Source organism: Anabrus simplex, chromosome 4, assembly GCF_040414725.1.
Source record: "Anabrus simplex isolate iqAnaSimp1 chromosome 4, ASM4041472v1, whole genome shotgun sequence".
In the NCBI taxonomy this organism is placed as follows: domain Eukaryota; kingdom Metazoa; phylum Arthropoda; class Insecta; order Orthoptera; family Tettigoniidae; genus Anabrus; species Anabrus simplex.
Genome location: NC_090268.1, coordinates 201,951,001 through 201,976,110, shown reverse-complemented (window position 1 = coordinate 201,976,110; position 25,110 = coordinate 201,951,001). Strand labels below are relative to the sequence as shown.

Below are 25,110 nucleotides of genomic sequence, written 5' to 3'. Positions count from 1 at the left end.
TCAAGGGTTGTGTAACTGAGGCTCGAAGCCAGAACTAGTAAAGACCCCGAAACTTGTGCTTTCGTTTGAAAAGTTATCTGTGGACCTGTGAATTTTGTTGTTATTTCACCTAGTGAAAATTTATTAAATCTTGTTGTCTATTGAAAATATAACCTTTATTGATATTTTAATTTATCTTTCGGTCTTGTAGTTAGACCCGTTCCAGCCCGTACCTTCTTTCACCTCTGCTGTTCCACAGATATCTCGGAACAAACACGATCAGTGGATCCGACCCACAGTGCCTCACACGCACAGAAGCTGGCACAAAACAATCGTATTACCGACCAAGGGACTGCTTCTATAGCACGATGCTGAATCGATTATGCCTATAATCGAAACGGGTCCAAAATCCAGGTCGTCAGCCCCTCATAATGGCATTTATCGCTAGGAAACTAGAACCATGCTATGTGTAATGTTGCGGTACTAATCAAAAGTAGCGCAGACTCGCGGTATTCCACACATTATGGTACTATTCGCAGGTAGTGTAATGCGCATTTGTAACACAGACCTATGGTGTTTCGCACATTGCGGCGCTATTTGCAGGCAACGCAAACCTATAACGGCAACGCAAACCTATGGCGTTCCTCACATAATGGACTAACCACAGGGACCCGTACAATCCCTTGGAATTCCTCACATAGTGGGAACGGAGCATAGGTAAGGCAAAACCATGGTGTCGCTCTTATAGGCGTACGAATCACAGGTACTGTAGGACTCCCATCCTGATTCACAAACTGTCGCTACTAATCACAAACCTATTGCGCACCTAACAGAGTGGTACTACGCGCAAGTAAATGCAACCCATGGTGTTCCCTGCGTGATGGTACTAATTACAAGTAGTTTCATGGTTCTAATTGGATCATTCCTTGGTCGCCCCTTTTAGTCGCCTCTTACGACAGGCAGGGGATACCGTGGGTGAATTCTTCGTCTGCTTCCGCCACCCACAGGGGGTGTGTGTTTGGTTCGCGAGAGATATTTTATTTCCCTCAAGTCCGCCGGCAAGCCGGTTAGGACCCCCTATCCGCCACCTGGGACACGCCACGTAGGAATATCACCTCTCCCCCTGCTACGCCTGCGTAGCAGGTTCGTGGCGCGGGAGTTTTAGGCTATTGCGCAGACCGACCAGGTCCATGGTTCTCCGGGCCAGTGTGCAGATCCAGGATGAATTCACGTTGTCGTACTACCCACGGAGGTACCCCACTTGGTTATCTGACAAGGAAAGGAACCGAAGGTACGTGAAGCGATCTGTAACTGCTATCCAAGCGTATTCCAACCGGCCGCGTTGCTCGAGAACAAGCAGCGTACAGTAGACGGTGTCCATTGTTGAATACGCAAGGATAGCTTTGTCGGCGATTTACCATACACTCAAATAGCTTACACAAACAGTTATTAAGACAAATATGTCTATAGCTTCCTGCATACATGGGATTTTTGACAGGCTTGAGGACAGGAATGACAATGCCCTGTCGCCACTGAGATGAAAACTCACCCTCTATCCAGATTAGGTTGAACACACGAAGGAGATAAAAAAGATTAACCTCACTAAGGTGTTCCAACATCTGGTTATCGGTATTGCCTGGTCCAGCAGACGTGTTCTTGCAAAGCGCCAAGCTGCTGCAATTTCTGCGTTACACCAAGGAACGAGTTTTCGGCGAGGAGCCCCTGTAAAGGAGGGAATGGACTCCTCAGCAGCAGCAGCAAGAGTAACTTGTGTTATGTAAGTTACTTCGTAGTGTACGGTCTACCTGGTCTCGGCGTTAAAGGCAGCTAGAGACGTGAACTTTGGCCAATCAGCAAGTTTAAGAATCCACCGAGGAGGAGTCTCGACGAATTTTTGTTTCAACAAAGTAAGAATAATGGGAATGTATTCAGCCCGTCCTATTCATAGGAGGTCCAACAGTTGATATCAAACCGCAATCCATGTCCGCGCCTAGGTCGCCCCTTTTAGTCGCCCTTACGACAGGCAGGGGATACCTCAGCTGTATTCTACATGTGCGTCCCCACCCTCAGCGAGTACGATAACTATCATGAGAGTAAGTAAAATTAGGTACTATTTGTGTGATGTCCCTGTAGTAACACCGTTGACGGTGACCAGCACAGAATGCATACTTTCTTCAAACATTATACTTACTTGTTTGCGAAGCGGGTACTGCGACTGTTCCCAGCCATACGCAACCTCTTCTTCGTTAAACCTGTCTATTCTTTCCAGAGCTGTTTGAAGTTTATTGTCCAGAGTCTGGGCTTTCCTCAAATAACGAGGGAGTTCTTCAATATCTCCATACGTTACGAATTCATCCGCTTGTTTATCATATGCTTCCAATTCTTCTTCGAATTTCCTTATTCTTTCCTGTGAGAAGAAGATTAAAAGACGGTTATATATTAATATTATGTCGTCTCAGTACGTTCTGATTATAAGTATACCGGCAGTCAGATTTTACCTTCAGCGATTCCTGGTACTCTATAGTTTTCTGTTCAACAATTAGTCTATGATCTTCAAAGATATTGGGCATGCGATCATACCACTGGAATGCGGTGGAGTTCTGCTTCATTTCGGCTTGTGTGAATGTAGTATAGTCAACAAGGAACAATATGTATGTGCACACTTCCCGTAACTTGTCTTCCAATTGAAACACAGTATCTGTCTCCACTTTCTGGACATACGCTATGGAATCCATCAGTTCCGCAGTATTAGCAGGCGGGGTCAAAATCTTGCTTACTATGTCCTCATATTCCGAACAAAGTCTGAACAAAACAGAACACGTAAATACATCAATGCATATTTCATAAACAAAAAGTTATTTTGCAATAATGACACATCTTCACTGTAATACAGATAAGTTAATTTCACCAATATTATGAACAGCGATGATGATGATGCTTGTTGTTTAAAGGGGCCTAACATCTAGGTCATCGGCCCCTAATGAAACGAAATGTAATGAAAAATTGAAAGTCCAAAATCCTACACTGACCAGAATTCGAAAAGCGAGGACGAAGAATGAATGGATGGATATGAATTTAAAACAATCAGTGGATCCGACCCGCAATGTCTCGCATTCGCAGAAACTGACGTGAAACAATAGTATTAATGACAGACAGCCTGCTTCTATAGCATAACACTGAATCGATGATGCTTTTATTCTAAAGGGGTGCAAAGTCCAAGTCATCGGCCCCACATAATGGTACTTATCACTTGGAAAGTAGAACCATGGTTTCTGTCACGTTGCGGTAGCGTAGACTCGCGGCATTCCTCACAGTATGGTACGCACATGAAATACAGACCTATGGTGTTTCGCACCTTGCGGCGCCAGTTACAGGCAACGCAAACCTATGGTGTTCATCACAAACATGTACTAACTACAGGGACCCGCACTATCCCGTGGTGTCCCTCATATAGTGGGTACTAATCATGATGATGATGATGATGCTTGTTGTTTTAAGGGGCCTAACATCGAAGGTCATCGGCCCCTAATGGAACGAAATGAATGACATGAGACATGAAGTTAAAATTTTAAAACGTATCCACTGACTAGAGTTAAAAAAGAGTGGTGATGAAGAAAAATGAGGGTGAGATTAAAACAATCAGTGGATCTAATACGCAATGCCTTATGTTCTCTTAAAAGAAGAGGAAGTACAGGAAATCGAAGGAATAAGGCATTGCCCAGTAGTACAGATATTAACACATAATTTACGTTAGAGGTTAAAATAACACATCAAAATGCGCAACACAAACTAAAATGAAGTCAATGAGATAAAAGCGCAACTGACATAAACAACACTAGGACAAAGGACATCATCACACACGATAAAACAGACCGCTATCCCTCATAAAGCGGATGACGAGGTCTGCTGACTGCTCGTCATCGCGCAAGATAAGGGAGATTGTACTCGGAAGGTTAAGACTACGGCGCAGATCGACCAGGTCCACACACTCCGTAAGGATGTGTACCACGGTAAGATGGTTGCCGCAGGTACACACCGGAGCGGGTTCTCCTTTCAGTAGATGGGAGTGCGTCAAGATACCGTGGCCGATCCGAAGACGACATAATACCACGGCTTCCCTCCGCGAAGCCCGAAGGGAAGTCCTCCATACCTTCGTTGTTCCTTTTATCGCTCTCAGCTTATTGGGAAGTGGGGTGGCCTGCCACTCCATCTCCCAATGAGACATAACCAGATGTCTCAGCTGAGAGCGAATATCACTTGCTGGAACCTTGAAAGGCAACGGGGGCAGTGTAACTGCCTCCTTGGCAGACTGATCTGCTAACTCGTTTCCCTCCATGCCCATGTGGCTGGGGAGCCACACAAACGTAATTCTGGTGCCGGCATCCCAACACCCGGCCAGCAGGTCCTGGATCCGCTGCACCAGAGGGTGCCGAGGGAAACAGGTATCAATAGACTGGAGCGAGCTCAAGGAGTCAGTACACACGAGAAAGTGTCGGCGTTCATTGTACAGTGCGTACCGCAGAGCTCCACAGATAGCATAAAGCTCCGCTGTGTACACACTACAGGTTTCCGGGAGAGCAAAAAGAAACCGATCATTTCCGACAACGAACGCACAGCCCACCTTCGTATCTGTCCTTGAACCATCCGTGTAAACGACGACTGAACCTGGATAGCGGCCAACAACGGACAGGTAGAGCCTCCGATAAATCGAAGGGTCCGTGTCTCCTTTCGGACCAGTGTGTAAAACCAGGATGATTTCAGGTCGTCGTACAACCCACGGAGGTACCCCACTTGGTTGTCTGACAAGGCAAGGAATCGAAGGTACGTCAAACAATTCATAACTGCTATCCAAGCGTATCCCAACCGGCCGCGTCGCACGAGGATGAGCAGCGTACAACAAACGGTTGCCTTTGTTGAACACGCAGGGATAGCTCGGATGAAGTGGCATCTGTCGCAAATTTGCAGCATACAAAAGAAGCATTTGCTGGCGCCTCAGGTGTAAAGGCGGCACACCAGACTCAGCGAGCAGGCTAGCGATGGGGCTAGTACGAAAAGCTCCCGTCGCCAACCTAACCCCGCTGTGGTGGATATTGTTCAGCTTCGCAAGAACGCTTGGCCTTGCGGAGCCATATGCTGCACTGCCGTAGTCTAACCGGGATAAAATGTGTGCCCGATAGAATCGCAGGAGCACCACGCGGTCAGCTCCCCAATTAGTGCTGCTAAGAAACTTCAAGAGGTTAAGCCTCTTGGTGCATTGCACTTTTAGCTCCCGCACGTGTGGCTCCCACGATAATTTACTGTCAAAAAGGAGCCCAAGAAATCGGTAGGTGTCAACAACTGGAAGAAAGACATTTCTTAGATAAAGCTCAGGATGGGGGTGAAGAGTACGTTGACGACAAAAGTGGACAACGGAGGTCTTTGCGGCAGAAAACCGAAAGCCATGTTCTAAGGTCCACTTCTCCACCCTCCTAATAGCTTGCTGTAACTGTCGCTCTGCGACTGCCATACTGCACGAGCTATAGTGCAGAGCAAAATCATCCACATATAGGGACGGTATTACGGCTGGACCAGCAGCAGCGACAATACCGTTTATGGCAATCGCGAACAGAGTGACACTAAGAACCGATCCCTGTGGGACTCCATTTTCTTGAACGTGGTATTGCGAATATGTCCTCCCTACTCGGACACGGAATAGACGGAGGGGCAAAAAATTCGCAATAAATACCGGCAAGTTACCTCGGAATCTCCATTGATGCAGGACTGAAAGGATGCCATATCGCCAGGTGGTGTCGTAGGCCTTCTCCAAGTCAAAGAAGACAGCTACCAAGTGCTGTTTTCGGAGAAACGCATCCTGGATAGAGCTCTCCAGGCGTACCAAGTGGTCTGTGGTGGATCGTGCGGCTCGAAATCCACATTGGTACTCGGACAAGAGTCCTTGTTTCTCTAGACACCACACGAGTCTGCGATTTACCATCCTCTCAAATAGCATACACAGGCAATTTGTAAGACAAATCGGTCTGTAACTTCCTGCATACTTAGGATCTTTGTCAGGCTTGAGGACAGGGATGACTATGCCCTCTCGCCACTGAGACGGAAAATCACCCTCTGTCCAGATTCGGTTGAACACACGAAGGAGATATAGTAAACTATTATCACTAAGGTGTTTCAACATCTGGTTATGGATGTTGTCCGGTCCAGGAGACGTGTCCTTGCAAAGCGCTAAGGCGCTGCGGAGTTCCCACTCCGTAAAGGGCACGTTGTAGTCCTCTGATGCTTGGGTGGCAAAACTCAGGTGATGACGTTCTGCCTCCCGCTTCAGAGGGAGGAAATCAGGATTGTAATTCCCGGAGCCAGAGACATCCGCGAAATGACTAGCGAGATGGTTAGCAATCGCGAGGGGATCAGTGGCGACACTGCCTGCAATGGAAATTCCCGGTACAGCAGATGATCCTTGAATACCCGAAATTCGTCGAAGTTTCGTCCACACTTGAGATGATGGAGTATGTGACGTCATGGACGACACATATCTCTCCCATGAAGCCTTCTTACTTTGTCGAATAAGAACTCGCGCCTTAGCGCGGAATTTCTTAAATGTTACCAAGTTGGCCACAGTAGGCTGTCTACGGTAACGTTTATGAGCGCGACGACGTTCTTTGATGGCTGCTGCTATTTCATCGTTCCACCAAGGAACGAGTTTTCGGCGAGGAGTCCCCGAGAAAAACGGAATGGACTCCTCAGCAGCAGCAAGAATAACTTGGGTGATGTAAGTTATTTCCTCGCCGACGGTCCGCCTGATTTTGTCGTTAAAGACAGCTAGTGATGTGTACTTTGGCCAATCAGCATGTTGAAGAATCCATCGAGGGGGAGCCTCGACGGGTTTGTGATTCAACAAAGTAAGAACGATGGGAAAATGGTCACTGTCACAGAGATCATCGTGTGCATTCCACCGAAACAGTGGAACCAACGTTCGGCTGCATAGACTAACGTCTATGCGAGAATATGTGCCGTAATATACAGTAAAGTGAGTTGGTTCCCCTGTGTTCAAAATACATAAATCCAGATCTGATAGGAGTGTTTCCAGCTCTCTTCCTCGGGGGCAAGGCGTCTCAGAGCCCCATATGGGGTGATGGGCGTTAAAATCGCCCAATAAGAGGAAGGGTGGTGGAAGCTGATCTATAAGATCAGCGACATCAGTGATGTTCAGATGCTGGCCTGGTGGAAGATAAACATTACACACTGTGGCTATGATAGGCAGCGAGACGCGAACAGCTACAGCCTCAAGAGGGGTTCTTAAAGGAACCTCTTCGCTGTAGCTATCAGAACGTACAAAAATGCCAACGCCTCCGGAAGCCCGGTGAGCATATTGATGATGATGATGCTTGTTGTTTAAAGGGGCCTAACATCGAAGGTCATCGGCCCCTAATGGAACGAGATAAACGACATGAGAGATGATGTTAAAATTTTAAAACATATCCACTGACTAAGGTTTAAAAAAATGATGATGGAGAAAAATGAGGGTGAGATTAAAACAATCAGTGGATCTAATACGCAATGCCTAATTTTCTAATAAAATAAGAGAATATACCGGAAAACAAAAGAATAAGGCATTGCCTGGTAGTACATAATTTACGAGAGACGTTAAAATAACACATTAAAATACGCAACACAAACTAAAATGAAGTCAATGGGATAAAAGCGAAAGTGACACAAAACACACTAGGACAAAGGACAGCATCACACAAGATAAAACAGTCCACTATCCCGCATAAAGCGGACGACGAGGTCTGCTGACTGCTCGTCATCACGCAAGATAAGGGAGATAGTACTCGGAAGGTTAAGACTACGGCGCAGATCGACCAGGTCCACACACTCCGTAAGGATGTGCACCACGGTAAGATGGTCGCCGCAGGTACACACCGGAGGGGGTTCTCCTTTCAAAAGATGCGAGTGAGTCAAGATACCGTGGCCGATCCGAAGACGACATAATACCACGGCTTCCCTCCGCGAAGCCCGAAGGGAAGTCCTCCATACCTTCGTTGTTCCTTTTATCGCTCTCAGCTTATTGGGAAGTGGAATGGCCTGCCACTCCATCACCCAATGGGACATAACAAGATGTCGCAGCTGGGAGCGAATATCACTTGCTGGAACCTTGAAAGGCAACGGGGGCAGTGTAACTGCCTCCTTGGCAGCCCGATCTACTAACTCGTTTCCCTCTATGCCCATGTGGCTTGGGAGCCACAGAAACGTGATTCTGGTGCCGGCATCCGAACACCCGCCCAGCAGGTCCTGGATCCGCTGCACCAGAGGGTGTCGAGGGAAACATGTATCAATAGACTGAAGCGAACTCAAGGATTCAGTACACAGAAGGAAGTGGCGGCGCTTATTGTACAGTGCGTACCGCAGAGCCTCACAGATAGCATAGAGCTCTGCTGTGTACACACTACAGGTTGTCGGAAGAGCAAAAAGGAACTTATCATTACCAACAACGAACGCACAGCCCACCTTCGTATCTGTCCTTGAACCATCCGTGTAGACGACGACTGAACCTGGATAGCGGCCAACAACGGACAGGAAGAGCCTCCGATAAATCGAAGGGTCCGTGTTTTCCTTTGGGCCAGTGTGCAGATCCAGGATTATTTCAGGTCGTCGTACGACCCACGGAGGTACCCCACTTGGTTGTCTGACAAGGCAAGGAACCGAAGGTACGTCAAACAATTCGGAAATGATATCCAAGCGTATCCCAACCGGCCGCGTCGCTCGAGGACGAGCAGCGTACAGCAAACGGTTGCCATTGTTGAACACGCAAGGATAGCTTGGATGAAGTGGCATCTGTCGCAAATTTGCAGCATATGTAAGTAGAAGGTGCTGGCGCCTCAGGTGTAAAGGCGGCACACCAGACTCAGCGAGCAGGCTAGCGATGGGGCTTGTACGAAAAGCTCCCGTCGCCAACCTAACCCCGCTGTGGTGGATACTGTTCAGCTTCGCAAGAACGCTTGGTCTTGCGGAGCCATATGCTGCACTGCCGTAGTCTAACCGGGATAAAATGTGTGCCCGATAGAATCGCAGGAGCACCGTGCGGTCAGCCCCCCAAGAAGTGCTGCTAAGAAACTTAAGGATATTAAGCCTCCTAGTGCATTGCACTTTTAACTGCCGCACGTGTGGCTCCCACGATAATTTACTGTCAAAAAGGAGCCCAAGAAATCGGTAAGTGTCAACAACTGGAAGAACGACGTTGTCTAAATAAAGCTCAGGATGGGGGTGAAGAGTACGTTGACGACAAAAGTGGACAACAGAGGTCTTTGCGGCAGAAAACCGAAAGCCATGTTCTAAGGTCCACTGCTCCACCCTCCTAATAGCGTGTTGTAATTGTCGCTCTGCGACTGCCATATTACGCGAGCTATAGTGCAGAGCAAAATCGTCCACATATAGCGACGGTATAACTGCTGGACCAGCAGCAGCAACAATGCCGTTGATGGCAATCGCGAACAGAGTGACACTAAGGACCGATCCCTGTGGGACTCCATTTTCTTGTACGTGGTATTGCGAATATGTCCTCCCTACTCGGACACGGAATAGACGGAGGGACAAGAAATTCGCAATAAACGCCGGCAAGTTACCTCGGAATTTCCATTGATGCAGGACTGAAAGGATATCATATCGCCATGTGGTGTCGTAGGCCTTTTCTAAGTCAAAGAAAACAGCTACCAAATGCTGTTTGCGGAGAAACGCATCCTGGATAGAACTCTCCAGGCGTACCAAGTGGTCAGTGGTGGATCGAGCGGCTCGGAAACCACACTGGTACGCGGACAAGAGTCCTTGTTTCTCCAGACACCACACAAGGCGGCGATTTACCATCCTCTCAAACAGCTTACACAGGCAGCTGGTAAGACAAATAGGTCTATAACTCCCTGCATATTTAGGATCTTTGTCAGGCTTGAGGACAGGAATGACGATGCCCTCTCGCCACTGAGACGGATAGGCACCCTCCATCCAGATTCGGTTGAACACACGAAGGAGATAGAGAAGACTGTCCTCACTAAGGTGTTTCAACATCTGGTTATGGATATTGTCTGGTCCAGGAGACGTGTCCTTGCAAAGCGCTAATGCGCTACGGAGTTCCCACTCCGTAAAGGGCACGTTATAGTCCTCTGAAGCCTGAGTGGCAAAACTGAGATGACGACGTTCTGCCTCCCGCTTCAGAGGTAGGAAGTCATGATGGTAATTCCCGGAGCCAGACACGTCCGCGAAATGGCGAGCAAGATGGTTAGCAATCGAGAGTGGTTCAGTGACGATATTGCCTGCAATGGAAATTCCCGGTACCGAAGATGATCCATGAATACCCGAAATACGCCGAAGTTTAGTCCACACTTGAGATGATGGAGTGTGTGACGTCATAGACGACACATATCTCTCCCATGAAGCCTTCTTACTTTGGCGAATAAGAACCCGCGCCTTAGCGCGGAATTTCTTAAATGTTACCAAGTTGGCCGCAGTAGGCTGTCTACGGTAACGTTTATGAGCACGACGGCGTTCTTTGATAGCTGCTGCTATTTCCTCGTTCCACCAAGGAACGAGTTTTCGGCGAGGAGTCCCCGAGAAGAACGGAATGGACTCCTCAGCAGCAGCAAGAATAACTTGGGTGACATAAGTTATTTCCTCGCCGACGGTCCGCCTGATATCATCGTTAAAGACAGCTAGTGATGTGTACTTTGGCCAATCAGCATGTTTAAGAATCCATCGAGGGGGAGCCTCGACGGATTTTTGGTTCATCAAAGTAAGAATGATGGGAAAATGGTCACTGTCACAAAGATCGTCGTGTGTGTTCCACCGAAACAGCGGAACCAACGTTCGGCTGCATAGACTTACGTCTATGCGAGAATATGTGCCGTAACGTACACTGAAGTGTGTTGGTTCCCCTGTGTTCAAAATACATAAATCCAGGTCTGTTACCAATGTTTCCAGCTCTCTTCCCCGGGGGCAAGGCGTCTCAGAGCCCCATATGGGGTGATGGGCGTTGAAATCGCCCAACAAGAGGAAGGGAGGTGGAAGCTGATCTAGAAGATCAGTGACATCATTAATGTTAAGAGGTAGCCCTGGCGGAAAATAGACATCACACACTGTTGTTATGACAGGCAGCGGAACGCGAACAGCTACAGCCTCCAGCGGGGTTCTTAGCGGAACCTCCTCGCTGTAGGTATCAGAACGGACAAAAATGCCAACGCCACCGGAAGCCCGGTGAGCATAATGTCGTTCTGTCGAGTATAGTCGAAAATTTCGCAATACCGTATGATGATCTGGTCGGAAGTTTGTTTCCTGAATACAGACTATACTCGCCGAATACTCGCTAATGAGCTGGCGCAACTCAGCAAGATGCCTATCATAACCGTTACAATTCCATTGTAACAGTGCCATATTGTAAGTGTGGACTTCTGAGGATTAGGATAGGAGCAACGGAATGCTACCTAACCTAACCTACACTCACATCCCCATCCGAAGATGGAGATTCGTGCTCCATGTGCAGCTCCTCGTCATCAGACGAGGTGATGCAGGCCTTCAACTTCTTTGACGTAGTCCGGGTGCGGGGTTTCTGCCCACGAGGGGAGCGCGCAGGTTTCCCCGAAGGAAGACCTGCTGACGCAGAATCAGGCCCTCCAGGTGGAGGGCGTGACACCCCATTTGTAGGAGATTTGGAAGAGCGCCTATTAAGGGCGTTCTTCTTCACCGCCGTCGATTCTTGTTTAGACGGGCTGGGAGGGGAGTTCCCAGCCCTGGTCGACGATGCCGCCTCCGCCGGCTTAGGCGCGGCTTTCGCCGACCGTGTAGGGGAAGGAGACGTTGTCTTCTTCCCCTTCTGTGCCGGCGTAGGTTTCTTAGCCGGCACAGGCAGATTGGTGGTCGAAGGCCGGGATGGACCAGCCTTCGAGCTTGTTCTCTTTGCGGCGTTGCTGGCAAGAGCAACCGCCGCCTTGGGCGCAGCGATCTTCTGGACAGGTGTTGCAGGTGAAAATGAGGAACCTGGCAGGGACTGAGCTATCAAGCTGAAGTCAAGTGTCGTGGCCGGTGCATTCAGGGAATTAAACTTACGGCGCGCTTCCTGGTAGGAAAGACCATCCAGGGTCTTGATCTCCTGGATCTTCTTCTCACTCAGATAGGTCGGACAGTTCCGATCCCGAGGAGAATGAAGACCAGAGCAGTTAGTGCACTTGTACGGAGGCGTGCATTCCTCCGCGCCGTGAGCTACTTTCCCACATGTACCACACACTGACTGATTCGAACAACGAGATACCATGTGTCCGAATCTCTGGCATTGATAGCACCGCATAGGAGGCGGGATGTACGGCCTCACATCGCAACGATAGGTTGTCACCTTGACTTTCTCTGGCAACACTGACAATTTGAAGGAGACTATAAACGCACCCGTGGCAACGTCTTCACCGTTGACTTTGCGTGTGATACGCCGGACGTGGGTCACGCCGCGGTGCTTCATGTCATCCATCAATTCATCGTCAGTGTTCAGGACGAGATCGCGGTGGAAAATCACTCCACGAACCAGATTCAAGGTGTTGTGCTCTTCCACTTTGACGGGGATGTCGCCAAAGTGGTCGCACTTAAGCAACCGATCTGCTTGGAGCGCAGTGCTCGTCTTTAAAAGCAAACCACCATTGCGCATTTTCTTCAGGTCCTCCAGTTCACCGTAGACACCTTCAATGTGGCGACTAAAGAGAATAGATTTCACCAGCTTGAAGTCTTGCCCATCGGTCCTGGTAGCAACCAGGAACCTAGGGAAGCTGGAACCCAGACTAAGTCGCTGCGCTTGTTCCCAAGGGGTTGCCCCCCTTAGGGAATCAAAAGTTAAAGACTTGGGTAGCGAACTACCCGAGGTGGCAGGCGGAAGTTGTTTCGACGCCATGCCCGAAATCATCCTCCCCGAATGCCACCCACTCCGATCAGGGGTCTCTGTAGCCGAACCAAGCAGCCAAGGCAATACCCACCTGGTCGTAGCAGGTATTGCCCGGGGTCCGATGTTGAACGATGCCTAATACGGGATGACTGAGGCAATGAGCACTAGGACTCCCTTCCTCCAGTCACCCGCAATAGCATGTACCCCATAGCGTGTACAGAGCACTAACAATAGGAAAAATAAATAAAAATAATTAATAATAATATGTCCTTCTGGCATTCGGCTGTGCGGGGACCTGCGTTGTCAGGCGGATACCACTGCCCGGGTACATGACACTCCCACCCGCCGCGTCCTGGGTGGTTGCTGGCACGGGCTTTCGAGCGTAGTCGCACACATAGGAGCTCCATCGCCGGGCAGCACGCACATCAAATTTTGAATGGTCTACATCTGACCCTCGGAAAAATAATAAAAAATAAAGAGGGGACCATGGCCACATGACCCTTTAAGTCGCCTTCTACGACAGGCAGGGATTACCTATGGATGTATTCAGCCTCTCCCATCCACAGGAGGTCCATCACATTATACCAAACCGCAATCCATGTCCGCGCCAAGGTCGCCCCTTTTTGTCGCCTCTTACGACAGGCAGGGGATACCGCGGGTGTATTCTGCATGTGTGTCCCCCACCCGCAGGGGGTAGTGTGTTTGGTCCGCGAGAGGTATTTTATTTCCCTCAAGTCCGCCGGCAAGCCGGTTAGGACCCCCTATCCGCCACCTGGGACGCGCCACGTGGGAGTATCACCTCTCCCCCTGCTACGCCATCGTAGTAGGTTCGTGGGGTGAGCATATTATCGTTCTGTCGAGTATAGTTTGAAATTCCTCAAGACCGTGTGATGACCAGGTCGGAAATTGGTCTCCTGAATACAGACTATACTCGCTGCGTACTCACTAACAAGCTGACATAACTCAGCAAGATGCCTGTCATAACCGTTACAATTCCACTGTAACAGTGCCATAGTGTGGACTATAAAAGGAGTGTTAGGTTATGAGCAACAAAATGCTCGTAAGCCTAAACACTATCTAGTTCTACATCCGTAGATGTAGAGGAGAGCGCGACATCCATCCCGTCATCAAAAGATGGCAGGGGTGCCGCCCAGAACTTCGACGCTTTTCGGGCGCGAGGGGGTCCCCTACGAGGAGATGATTGATTGATTGATGATTGTTGTTTAAAGGGGCCTAACATCTAGGTCATCGGCCCCTAATGGTACGAAATGAGACGAAATGGAATGACATATTAAAGGTCTAAAATTCTCCACTGACCAGAATTCAAAAACGTGAGAACGAAGAATGAATGGATGGACATGAATTTAAAACAATCAGTGGTTGCGACCCGCAATGTCTCACATTCACATAAACAGACGTGACAATATAGTATTTCTGACCAAGGGACTACTGCTATAGCATAACACGGAAACGATTATGCGTGCAGTCAAAAGGGGGTCCTAAATCGCAGTTATCCGCCCCTCATAACGGTACTGATCGCTATCAAAATAGAGCCATGGTATTTGTTCTGTTGCGGTACTAATCAAAAGTAGCAGAGACTTGCAGCATTCCACACATTATTGTACTACTCAGAGCTTATGAAATTCGACATAATACAGACCTATGCTTTTCTCACTTTGCGGCGCCATTTACAGGCAACGCAAACCTATGGTGTTCATCACATAAGAGTACTAACCACAGGGACCTCTCCCTATCCCGTGGTGTTCCTCATATAGTGGGTACTAATCACAGGCAAAGTAGAACCATGGTAGCTATCATCCCATGGTCCTGCTCATATGGTGGTACTAATCACAGGTACTGCAAAAGCCGACCGCGCGGTGCTCCTGTGTGCTACTGATCACAAACCAATTTCGTACCTAATGTAGTGGTACTACGCACAAGTAAAAGCAACCCTTGGTGTTCTCCGCGTGGTGGTACTAATCACAAGTAGTTTCATGGTTCTAATACAATCAACCCTTGGTCGCCCCTTTTAGTCGCCTCTCACGACAGGCAGGGGATACCGTGGGTGTATTATTCGTCAGCCTCCCCCACCCACAGGGGGTGTGTGTTTGGTCCGCGAGAGGTATTTTATTTCCCTCAAGTCCGCCGGCAAGCCGGTTAGGACCCCCCTATCCGCCACCTGGGACGCGCCACGTGGGAGTATCACCTCTCCCCCTGCTACGCCTGCGAGGAGAGCGCGCAGGTTTGGGAGCAGGAGTGCCTCCCGGCGCGGACTCATATCCCCCAGATGGAGGGCATGACTTCTCCTTCGCAGGGGAAGTCCGAGAGCGCTCAGGACGGGCGCTCTTCTTCCCCTTTTTCTTTTCAAGTTTAGACGGGCTGGGAGATGGTTTCCCAGCCCTGGTCAACGAAGCCGCCTCCGCCGGCTGGGGCACGACTTTCGTCGACCTCCTAGGGGGGGGGGGAGACTTAGTCTTCCCCCCTTGCTGTGCCGGCTGGCAGTTCCCAGCCGGCACAGACTTCTGGTTGGTCGAAGGTGGGGTGGTCCCCCCCTTCGAGCTTTGACTATTTGCGACGTTGCTGGGAGCAGCAACAGTCGCCTTGGGCGCAGCGGTCTGGACAGGTGTCTTGGTCGTAAATGACGAACCTGGAAGACTCTGAGCTATCAAGCTATAGTCGAGTGTACGGGCAGGTGTATTCATAGAATGAAACTTACGGCACGCTTCCTGGTAGGAAAGACCATCCAGGGTCTTGATCTCCTGGATCTTCTTCTCACTCAGGTATATCGGACAGTTCCGATCCCGAGGAGAATGAAAACCGGAGCAGTTAGTGCACTTGTACGGAGTTGTGCACTCCTCCGCGCCGTGAGCTACTCGTCCACATGTACCACATACAGCCTGATTCGAACAGCGAGATACCATATGTCCGAATCGCTGGCATTGATAGCATCGCATAGGAGGCGGGATGTACGGCCTCACATCGCAACGATAAGTTGTTACCTTGACTTTCTCTGGTAACACTGACAACTTGAAAGAGACAATGAAGGCACCAGTGGCAACGTCTTCACCGTTGACCTTGCGCGTAAAGCGCCGGACGTGTGTCACGCCACGGTTCTTCATGTCTTCCATCAACTCGTCGTCAGTGTTCAAAATAAGGTCGCGGTGAAAGATGACTCCGCGAACCAGGTTCAAGGACTTATGCTCCTCCACTTTGACGGGCATTTCGCCAAAGTGGTCGCACTTAAGCAGCTGATCAGCTTGCAGTGCTGTGCGAGTCTTTAGAAGCAAACTAAAGTTGCGCATTTTCTTAATGTCCTCAAGTTCGCCGTAAACGCCTTCGATGTGTCGACTAAAAAGGATCGATTTCACCAGCTTAAAATCATGCCCATCGGTTCTGGTAGCGACCAGAAACCTAGGGAAGCTGGATCCCATTCCTTCACGCTGCGCAAGTTCCCAGGGAGTTGAACCTCTCAGGGAAGCAAAAGTTAAAGTCTTAGGTGGAGGACCACCTTGAGAAGGACGACTTCGTTTGGAAGCCATTCCCGATAGCATCCTCCCCGAATGCCACCCACTCCGATCAGGGGTCTCTGTAGCCGAACCAAGCAGCCAAGGCAATACCCACCTGGTCGTAGCAGGTACTGCCCGGTGTCCGATGTTGGACGATGCCTAATACGGGATGACTGAGGCAATGAGCACTAGGGCTCCCTTCCTCCAGTCACCCGCAATAGCATGTACCCCATAGCGTGTACAGAGCACTAAATATAGAGAAAAAAATTAAAAAATAATTAATAATAATATGTCCTTCTGGCATTCGGCTGTGCGGGGACCTGTGTTGTCAGGCGGATACCACTGCCAAGGTACATGGCGCTCCCACCACGCAATGGTCCTGGGTGGACAGTTGCGGGCTTTTGGGCGTAATCGCACACGTAAGAGGCCCATCTCCGGGCAGCACGCACATCAAAATTTGGAATGGTCCTCATCTGACCCTCGGAAAAATAATCAAAAAATAAAGAGGGGACCATGGCCACATGACCCTTTAAGTCGCCTTCTACGACAGGCAGGGATTACCTATGGATGTATTCAGCCTCTCCCATCCACAGGAGGTCCATCACATTATACCAAACCGCAATCCATGTCCGCGCCAAGGTCGCCCCTTTTTGTCGCCTCTTACGACAGGCAGGGGATACCGCGGGTGTATTCTGCATGAGCGTCCCCCACCCGCAGGGGGTAGTGTGTTTGGACCGCGAGAGGTATTTATTTCCCTCAAGTCCGCCGGCAAGCCGGTTAGGACCCCCCTATCCGCCACCTGGGACGCGCCACGTGGGAGTATCACCTCTCCCCCTGCTACGCCTGCCTAACAGGTTCGTGGCCACATGGGAGTATCACCTCTCCCCCTGCTACGCCACCGTAGTAGGTTCGTGGCTAACGGTACGAAATGAAATAACAAAACGTTCAAACTCATCCACCGACCAAAATTTTTAAAAATATCATGAAGAATGAATGTATGGACATGAACCCAAAAAACCAAAAAACAAGAAACAAGCAAACAAAAATCAGTGGATTCGACTCAAAAAAGGATCATATATGATAGTATTACTGACCAAGAGACCATTTATAAAGTACAACCCTGAATCGAGGATGCTTTATGTCTAAAGGGATCCAAAATCCCGGTCTACGGCCCCTCAGAATGGTACATGTCGCGAGTAAAGTAGAACCATGGTATCTGTCATGTTGGGGTACTAATCAAAAGTAGCGAAGACTCATGGTGTTCCACACAAGACGGTACTACTCACAAGTATTGTACGTCGTACAGGTAACGTACACCTATGGTGTTCTCACACAATGGCGCCACTCATAGCCAACGCAAACCAATGGGGTTCCTCACCGAGGTGTACTAATCACGGGTGCCGGTATTCCCGTGGTGTTCCTCACATAGCGTGTACTAATCACAGGCAACGCAGACCCACGGTGTCGCTCATATAGTGGTACAAAAACAGGCAACGCCCAGACCCGCGTTGTTGCTCACATGGGTACTAAGCACAAACCTATTGTGTACCTAACATAGTGGTACTACTCGCAAGTACAGGCAACCCATGGTGTTCCCCGCGTGATGGTACGAATCAAATGTAGTTTCATGGTTCTAATTCAATCATCCCTTGAACGCCCCGTTAGTCTCCTCTTACGACAGACAGGGGATACCGTGGGTGTATTCTTCGTCTGCGTCCCCCACCCACAGGGGTGTAGACGAAGAGAGAAATTATGAAAAAAGAGATCCGTTGATGATGATTGATTGATTGATGATTGTTCTTTAAAGGGGCCTAACATCGAGGATGTCGGCCCCTAATGGTACGAAATAAGACGAAATGGAATAACATACTAAAAGTCTAAAATTCTCCACTGGCTAGAATGCAAAGCGTGAGAACGAACAATGAATGGATGGACATGAATTTAAAACGATCAGTGGATGCGACCCGCAATGCCTGACATTCATATAAACTGACGTGACACAATAGTATTACTGACCAAGGGACTACTGCTATAGCATAAAACTGAATCGATTATGCGTGCAGTCAAAAGGGGGTCCAAAATCGAAGTTATCGGCCCCTCATAACGGTACTGAGCGCTAGGGAAGTAGAACTATGGTATTTGTCCTGTTGCGGTACTAACCAAAAGTAGCAGAGAATTATGGTATTCCACACAAGAGGCGTCCCATGGCAAAACTCGCCTTATCCACTTTTTTCCGAAATTGAGATAGCTATATTACTGGATTCCTTGGGTTAATCCCTATTTGTTGGTGATACACATATCGTGCTAAAACTGGTCATTCCCTGTTAAAACGAGCACAGAAAACCGAGTGTCATAGCAAAACTTGCCTTTTCCAACGCACCTGCCATTCCTAAACTGGTCTAATCCCACTGGCCAATCAGCTCAGATGGGAGTTCACGTGAGTACCCGGCCAGCTGGCCGGCAGCCAGTTAGTTGTTGTTCTTTGCTGTTTATGTTGTGTTTGAGTAAAGGTATAGGCTACTGTTGCTTTATTTGATAAAAGTTTTAGAATGAATACTAGTATAACTCCGGCAGAAAAGGGGAAAGGTAGGAAGAGGACCGCAGACCCCGTAAACTGGAAGAGAAACATTGCAAAACGCCAAAGGTAACGCACTGTTGTTTACCTCAGTACTAGGCTTACGTTCGTAAACATTACCGTTGTAACAACTTTGTCCATAGATTAATATTTGCATTAACTTAATTAACTCATTAGGTTCATCATTTTTGCTACATAGGCTACAAAATAAGTATTGTTAAAAGCGTAAAATTCAAAGGTGTCTATTGAATGAATTTTTACACTTTAACACAAGGATTTAAAACATAAATCATCATTATGGTGTAAAAGGTAATTGAACCTTTTACCAGACCACAACAGCCGTACTACATAATATTGTTTTCGTTTTAGGCACACGTCAAAGGAATTGCCGAACATGCCATCTTGTAGCCACAAAGGAAACAAGACATTTAGATGTAAAAGTTTAAGGATGGGAGATGTCAAGGAGTTTCATGATAACTTTTACAAGGTTCCTGACAAGTCCATCCAAGACGCATTCATTTTAAAGTACATTGGAATACGTCAACCAGCTAAAAGAAGGTCTATAAAGGAGTATAGCTCCAAGAAATGTATTTCTGTTAACTACTATGTAAACGTTAAGAATTCTTCTGAATTTAAACTTCAAGTGTGCCAAAAAACATTTCTTGGAGTCTTACATATTTCAAAAGATAGAGTGCAGAGGATTGCTCGCAATCATTTAAATACAGGTGAAATGCCTAGGGAAAAACGCGGTGGTGATAACGTCACCGACGTACACTGCAAGAAAAGTATCAGTCAGACAGTTTATTGAAGAATTAAAAAACTACACAGAAACACACTACTGCAGAGGAAAGTCACAGGCTCGGCAATACCTGCCTGGTGATTTAAGTATAAGTAAACTTTGGAGGATGTACAACAATCGGGCATCACATGAGTTAAAAGTGAAGAAAACATTTTTCCGGTCAATATTTTGTTTAGAATATAATATTGGATTTGGTACGCCTGTGACAGACGCCTGTTCAACTTGCATATCATACAAAGAACAGTTAAACGCTGCAAAGGATCCTGGTTCTAAATCAGTGGCAATGCTTGGTTTACGTGTACATAAATTACGTGCAAATGCGTTCTTCTCTAAGCTTCAGGACAGTGCAGAAGGAATGCAAATATTTAGTTTTGACTGTCAGAAGAACTTAGTAGTTCCTAAAGTACCGGACCAATGTGCCTACTATTGTAGGCAACTCTACACCTACAATTTTACCATAGTCAAAGGTTCATCCGAAGAAAAGTTGACTAAAGACAGTGTACACATTTACACTTGGAATGAAAATGAGTATAGCAATTCTTCCAATGAAATAGCTTCTGCAGTCCACGACTGTTTAGTGAAAACTGACCTGTCTGATACTTCTGTAATCAGGCTCTGTGCCGATGGTTGCGGTGGTCAGAATCGCAATTCTATAATGCTATTTATGTGTGCTCATTATTTACTAAATAGTGCTCCACGGAATGTGAAGAAAATAGAACTTGTTTTTCCAGTTAGAGGACATTCCTTCCTGCCATCAGACAGGATTTTTGGTTTAATTGAAAAATCACTCAGAAAAATACCAGTTATCTATGAACCTGATACATATACTGAGGTCTTCAAGAAACATGGAACAGTAACAAAACTAGGTGGAGATTGCCAAGTGAGAGACTGGAAAAACTGCGCCACCTCAGTTATGAAAAAACCAGGACAGTGGCATTTCCGGTTTTCCTTGTGCAAACGGTTCATACTTTCACGAACAACATCAATGAATAATGTTCTGATCAGAGGTGAAGTATCGTACAATTCTGACATGAACGTACCAAGGTCAGTTATGAAGAAAGGTAGAACATTAAAAGACATAGTTGTTAATGAGGTTCCACGAGGTGTTATGGTTAAGCCAGCCAAGATCAATGACGTCAAAAAACTACTTATCAGTCACTTTGGTGATCAGTGGTTTGATAATCCATCAACGAACTATCTGAAGAATGTTCCCAGTACGTATGATGAAGCTGTTGTTGGAGCCAATGAGGGCGAGGATGAAGAACCTTACTGTTGTCAGGAAGAAGAAGGTGTAGACGTAATTGTTTAAAATAAAATTATTGAAGGACTAATGAAACACTACTTCATGCATTTTTTAAAAAATTAATTGACCTTTTACGTATTAATAAATGAACGTTTAAACATAATTTTCAAAGGTGTTAATTAATTGGGTCTACCTTCTTCAATGTAAACAGATATTCAAAGTAATTTTCGATTGCAGCAAAACTGGTCTTATCCCATCTGTGTTGAAGCAAAACTTGTCTTATCCCATCAGTCGTGCCAAAACTCGCCTTCTCCATTTTTAAAACGCAAATAACTCAGTTTCTATAACATATCATTTATTTACACAATGTTTAATGGCCTTGGATGATTTATTTCTTAATGTTAGAATAGTTTTCATCAAAAAACACTCGGCGTTATGTTAGCAATTCGTTTTTTGTGTTTCCTGAACAATTTGTTAGTTTGGAGAAGGCGAGTTTTGCCATGGGACGCTTCACATTATTGTACTACTCACAGGTTATGAAATTCGACATATAATACAGACCTATGTTTTTCTCACTTTTGCGGCACCATTTACAGGCAACGCAAACCTATGGAGTTTACCATATAAGAGTACTAACCACAGGGACCTTCCCCTATCCCGCGGTGTTCCTCATATAGTGGGTACTAATCATAGGCAAGGCAGAAACATGGTAGCTATCATCCCATGGTCCTGCTCATATGGTGGTACTAATTTCAGGTACTGCAAAAGCCGACCGCTCGGTGCTCCTGTGTGCTACTAATCACAAACCTCGTATTTCGTACCTAATATAGTGGTAGTACGCACAAGTAAAAGCGACCCTTGGTGTTCTCCGCGTGGTTGTACTAATCACAAGTAGTTTCATGGTTCTAATACAATCATCCCTTGGTCGCCCCTTTTAGTTGCCTCTCACGACAGGCAGGGGATACCGTGTGTGCATTATTCGTCTGCCTCCCCCACTCACAGGGGGTGGGGGTTTGGTCCGCGAGAGGTATTTTATTTCCCTCAAGTCCGCCCGCAAGCCGGTTAGGACCCTTCTATCCGCCACCTGGGACGCGCCACGTGGCAGTATCACCTCTCCCCCTGCTCCGCCAGCGTAGCAGGCTCGTGGGTGTAATATGTTTGTCTGTTTATTGCTAAATAATCGTGCTATAATTTACAGTCGAAAATTGCTGGTTACTTGTCACAAATTACAGTTTTATGAAGGTAACTGGAGGTCATGTTTTAAAATCATGACCCAGTTATCCCGGAGCACTACACCCATGGTGTTCCTCATAAAGTCCTACTAATCATAGGCAATGTAGACCCACGGTGTACGACACATTATGGTAACAACCACTGGTGATACAAACCCATGGTATTGGTCACTGTACTATCAGGTAACGCACACTCATGGTTATCGCACATAGTGGTACTTAGCACGGGCGCCAGCCAACCCCATGTTTTTTTCTCACATAGTGGTACTACTCACAGGCAACGTACACCCATGGGGTTTCACGTTAAGTGGTACTACTCATAGGTAGCGTAGATTTATTTTGAACCCAGGAGAACCGACACATTCAAGCACAGCGTTACAGCACATGGACATTAATTCGCTCAGCCGAATGCCCGCTCACGGTAGAATACACACGATCGTAGACCCTGCTACGCAAAGAAGCGCGGTGCTCCTCACATAAAGGCAATACTGATTGGTAGCGTAGATCCATGGTGTTCCTCACGTGGTGGTACTAAGCACAAGTAGTATCATGGCTTTAATGTCATCAGCCCTTGGTACTGATGATCTTCCTCCATATTCTAGAGATCGCAAAAGCTAAATGCTATGTGATGTATGCAAGAACACCATGCGTTGTGATAACCGAGCGGTGGTATGCAATATGTGTGCCGACATCTAAATATGAATAAATCAGAAATTATCTCCAGCGCGAGTGGCTTTCAAGAACATACATACGTAGGTTTAATTTTACACACCCTCGTATTTGATAAGTTAATTTTTATCATGATTCCCATGGTTCGATTTCCTTACATATGTGTGAATACTTCTGGTTTAAAATTCATTTATTCATTCATTTTCATCATTCATCATTCATTAATTTATTTTGTGTAAATACATTGCTGCATGCTTAATAAAAGAAATAAATAGAAACAACAGTTAAGAATTCTAAGAACGCTTCGAATATAATGAGTTTTTTTCATGGAGTGTGAGACACCCCATTTTACCATTTTCGGGACAAAACTTCACCTTACCATTCTAGGGATAATATAGCATTTTTGTGCAGATTTTTCCGCCATATTGAATCCTCAATTTTGAATTTTCAAATTGTTACATCAAATTCGTAATCAGCAACCCCCCCCCCCTTCCAAGCCTGTAAATACATATCGTTTAACAGTTTTATATTAATGAACAATTTTTGTCCAGCCAGATTTGCAATTTGCCCCACTCTGCGATGGGCACATAACCCCTTTAGTCACCTCCTACGACAGACTGGGATTACTCGTAGATGTATTCAGCCTTTCCCTTCTACAGCGGGTGCAACACATGGTACCAGCGCTTCAATCCATTTACGCACCTATGTCACCTGTTTTATTTGACTCTATATACCCTGGGTATCAATCAATGAATATTCAAGATAAACTTCAATATTATAATTGAGCGGTCCGCCTATTCAATACAATATATAATTTATTAATATCTAGGACATGCACACTTACCTCGGTAGAAGCGAGTCCTTCTCCGCACATCGGGGCCAATAATAAGGAATAAACTTATACATCCATTACCACACAGAACTTTACCAACACGGCCACGATCTGACTTTAAATTCTGAAGCACTTAAATTTTAGTATACCATCTAAGGAATGCTTATTAAGTTTTAACAAATCTTTCACCAAGGAATACAAATCAAGTGTGCTTTTTACAACAAATGATATTTTAAGATTTTATAAGCAAAACTGGTATTTTCCAAGAACATCAACAAGAGAAATATAGACAATTTGACTGTTTTACCTGTCTTATGACTTACAATTTTAACAAAATTTGAAGATCTTATTTTAAATTGTCAAACATTTGAATGTGTCTTTCCATTTTTAATTTGTATTACTGATATATTAATGTTAATTTGTTATTAGCTGATGATGTCCCTTAGGGGACGAAACATGTCCTAGATATTAATAAATTATATATTGTATTGAATAGGCGGACCGCTTAATTATAATATTTAAGTTTATCTTGAATATTCATTGATTGATTATAGTCAATACGGGATTAGTATTACTTGAAATGAAGCTGTTAAAGCTGATCACTTGTAATACCCTGGGTATATTCTTTGTATGCGTGCCCTGCCACAGGACGTAATTCAAGATAGATCTCCAGGCCAAATACATATCCATGTTTAAACATATCCTAACAAATCAATATCACATTATGCAAGATACTCACTCTTGACACTTTCTTTGATAGTCACCCACCATTCTCTTCAAAAGTTGATCTCGGAGGCGTTCAGCTTGTAGAACCATATTTTGAATCAGTTCTTCACGGTGTATTTCATACATACCCATCAAAACGACATGAGGGATATCACAAGCAATATTCATCCTCAGCTCGTGGTATTTTATAATTAATGGCACAAAGTCGTCAAGTTTGTGCTCGGTCGAAAGGAAATCATCCACCTCCTCTTGTGCCTAAACATACCAGTGACTATCAACAGCAATGAAGAGACAGCACACAATACAATGGAACATAACATTACAAACAACAAATTTCCGTGGTCAATCAAAGATAACCACTCTGGAAATATTATGATGAAATTCATTCTTACAATTAGAATGCTAGAATGGAAATTATCTGATTCTGTGGTGATGAAGAGGGAGGGAGGGTAGGGAGGTCAGAAAGGCAATGATGCTGCTTGTTTAAACGGGTCTAAAATCTAGGTCACCGAACCCTAATGGCACGAAATGTAATGGCAATTTAAAATTCAAATATTCATCTACTGACCAGAATTAAAAACTTGATGATGAAGAATGAATGCATGAAATATGAATTTAAAATAATCAGCGGATCTAACTCACAATACT

The 25,110-nt window shown here is 46.4% G+C and overlaps 1 protein-coding gene across 1 annotated transcript in view; it reads right to left on the bottom strand.

Moving 5' to 3' along the window:
* The window catches only part of Dhc36C (Dynein heavy chain at 36C), a 911,918-nt gene extending 887,330 nt beyond the window's left edge, over positions 1–24,588 (bottom strand). Inside the window, exons 1-3 of the mRNA XM_068227203.1 lie at positions 24,476–24,588; positions 2,478–2,781; positions 2,171–2,386 (exon numbers count right to left, since the gene is read on the bottom strand). Coding sequence (XP_068083304.1) covers positions 2,171–2,386; positions 2,478–2,781; positions 24,476–24,588 — 633 coding nt within the window. The remainder of the gene's footprint in view (positions 1–2,170; positions 2,387–2,477; positions 2,782–24,475) is intronic.
* Positions 24,589–25,110: the final 522 nt, after the last annotated feature.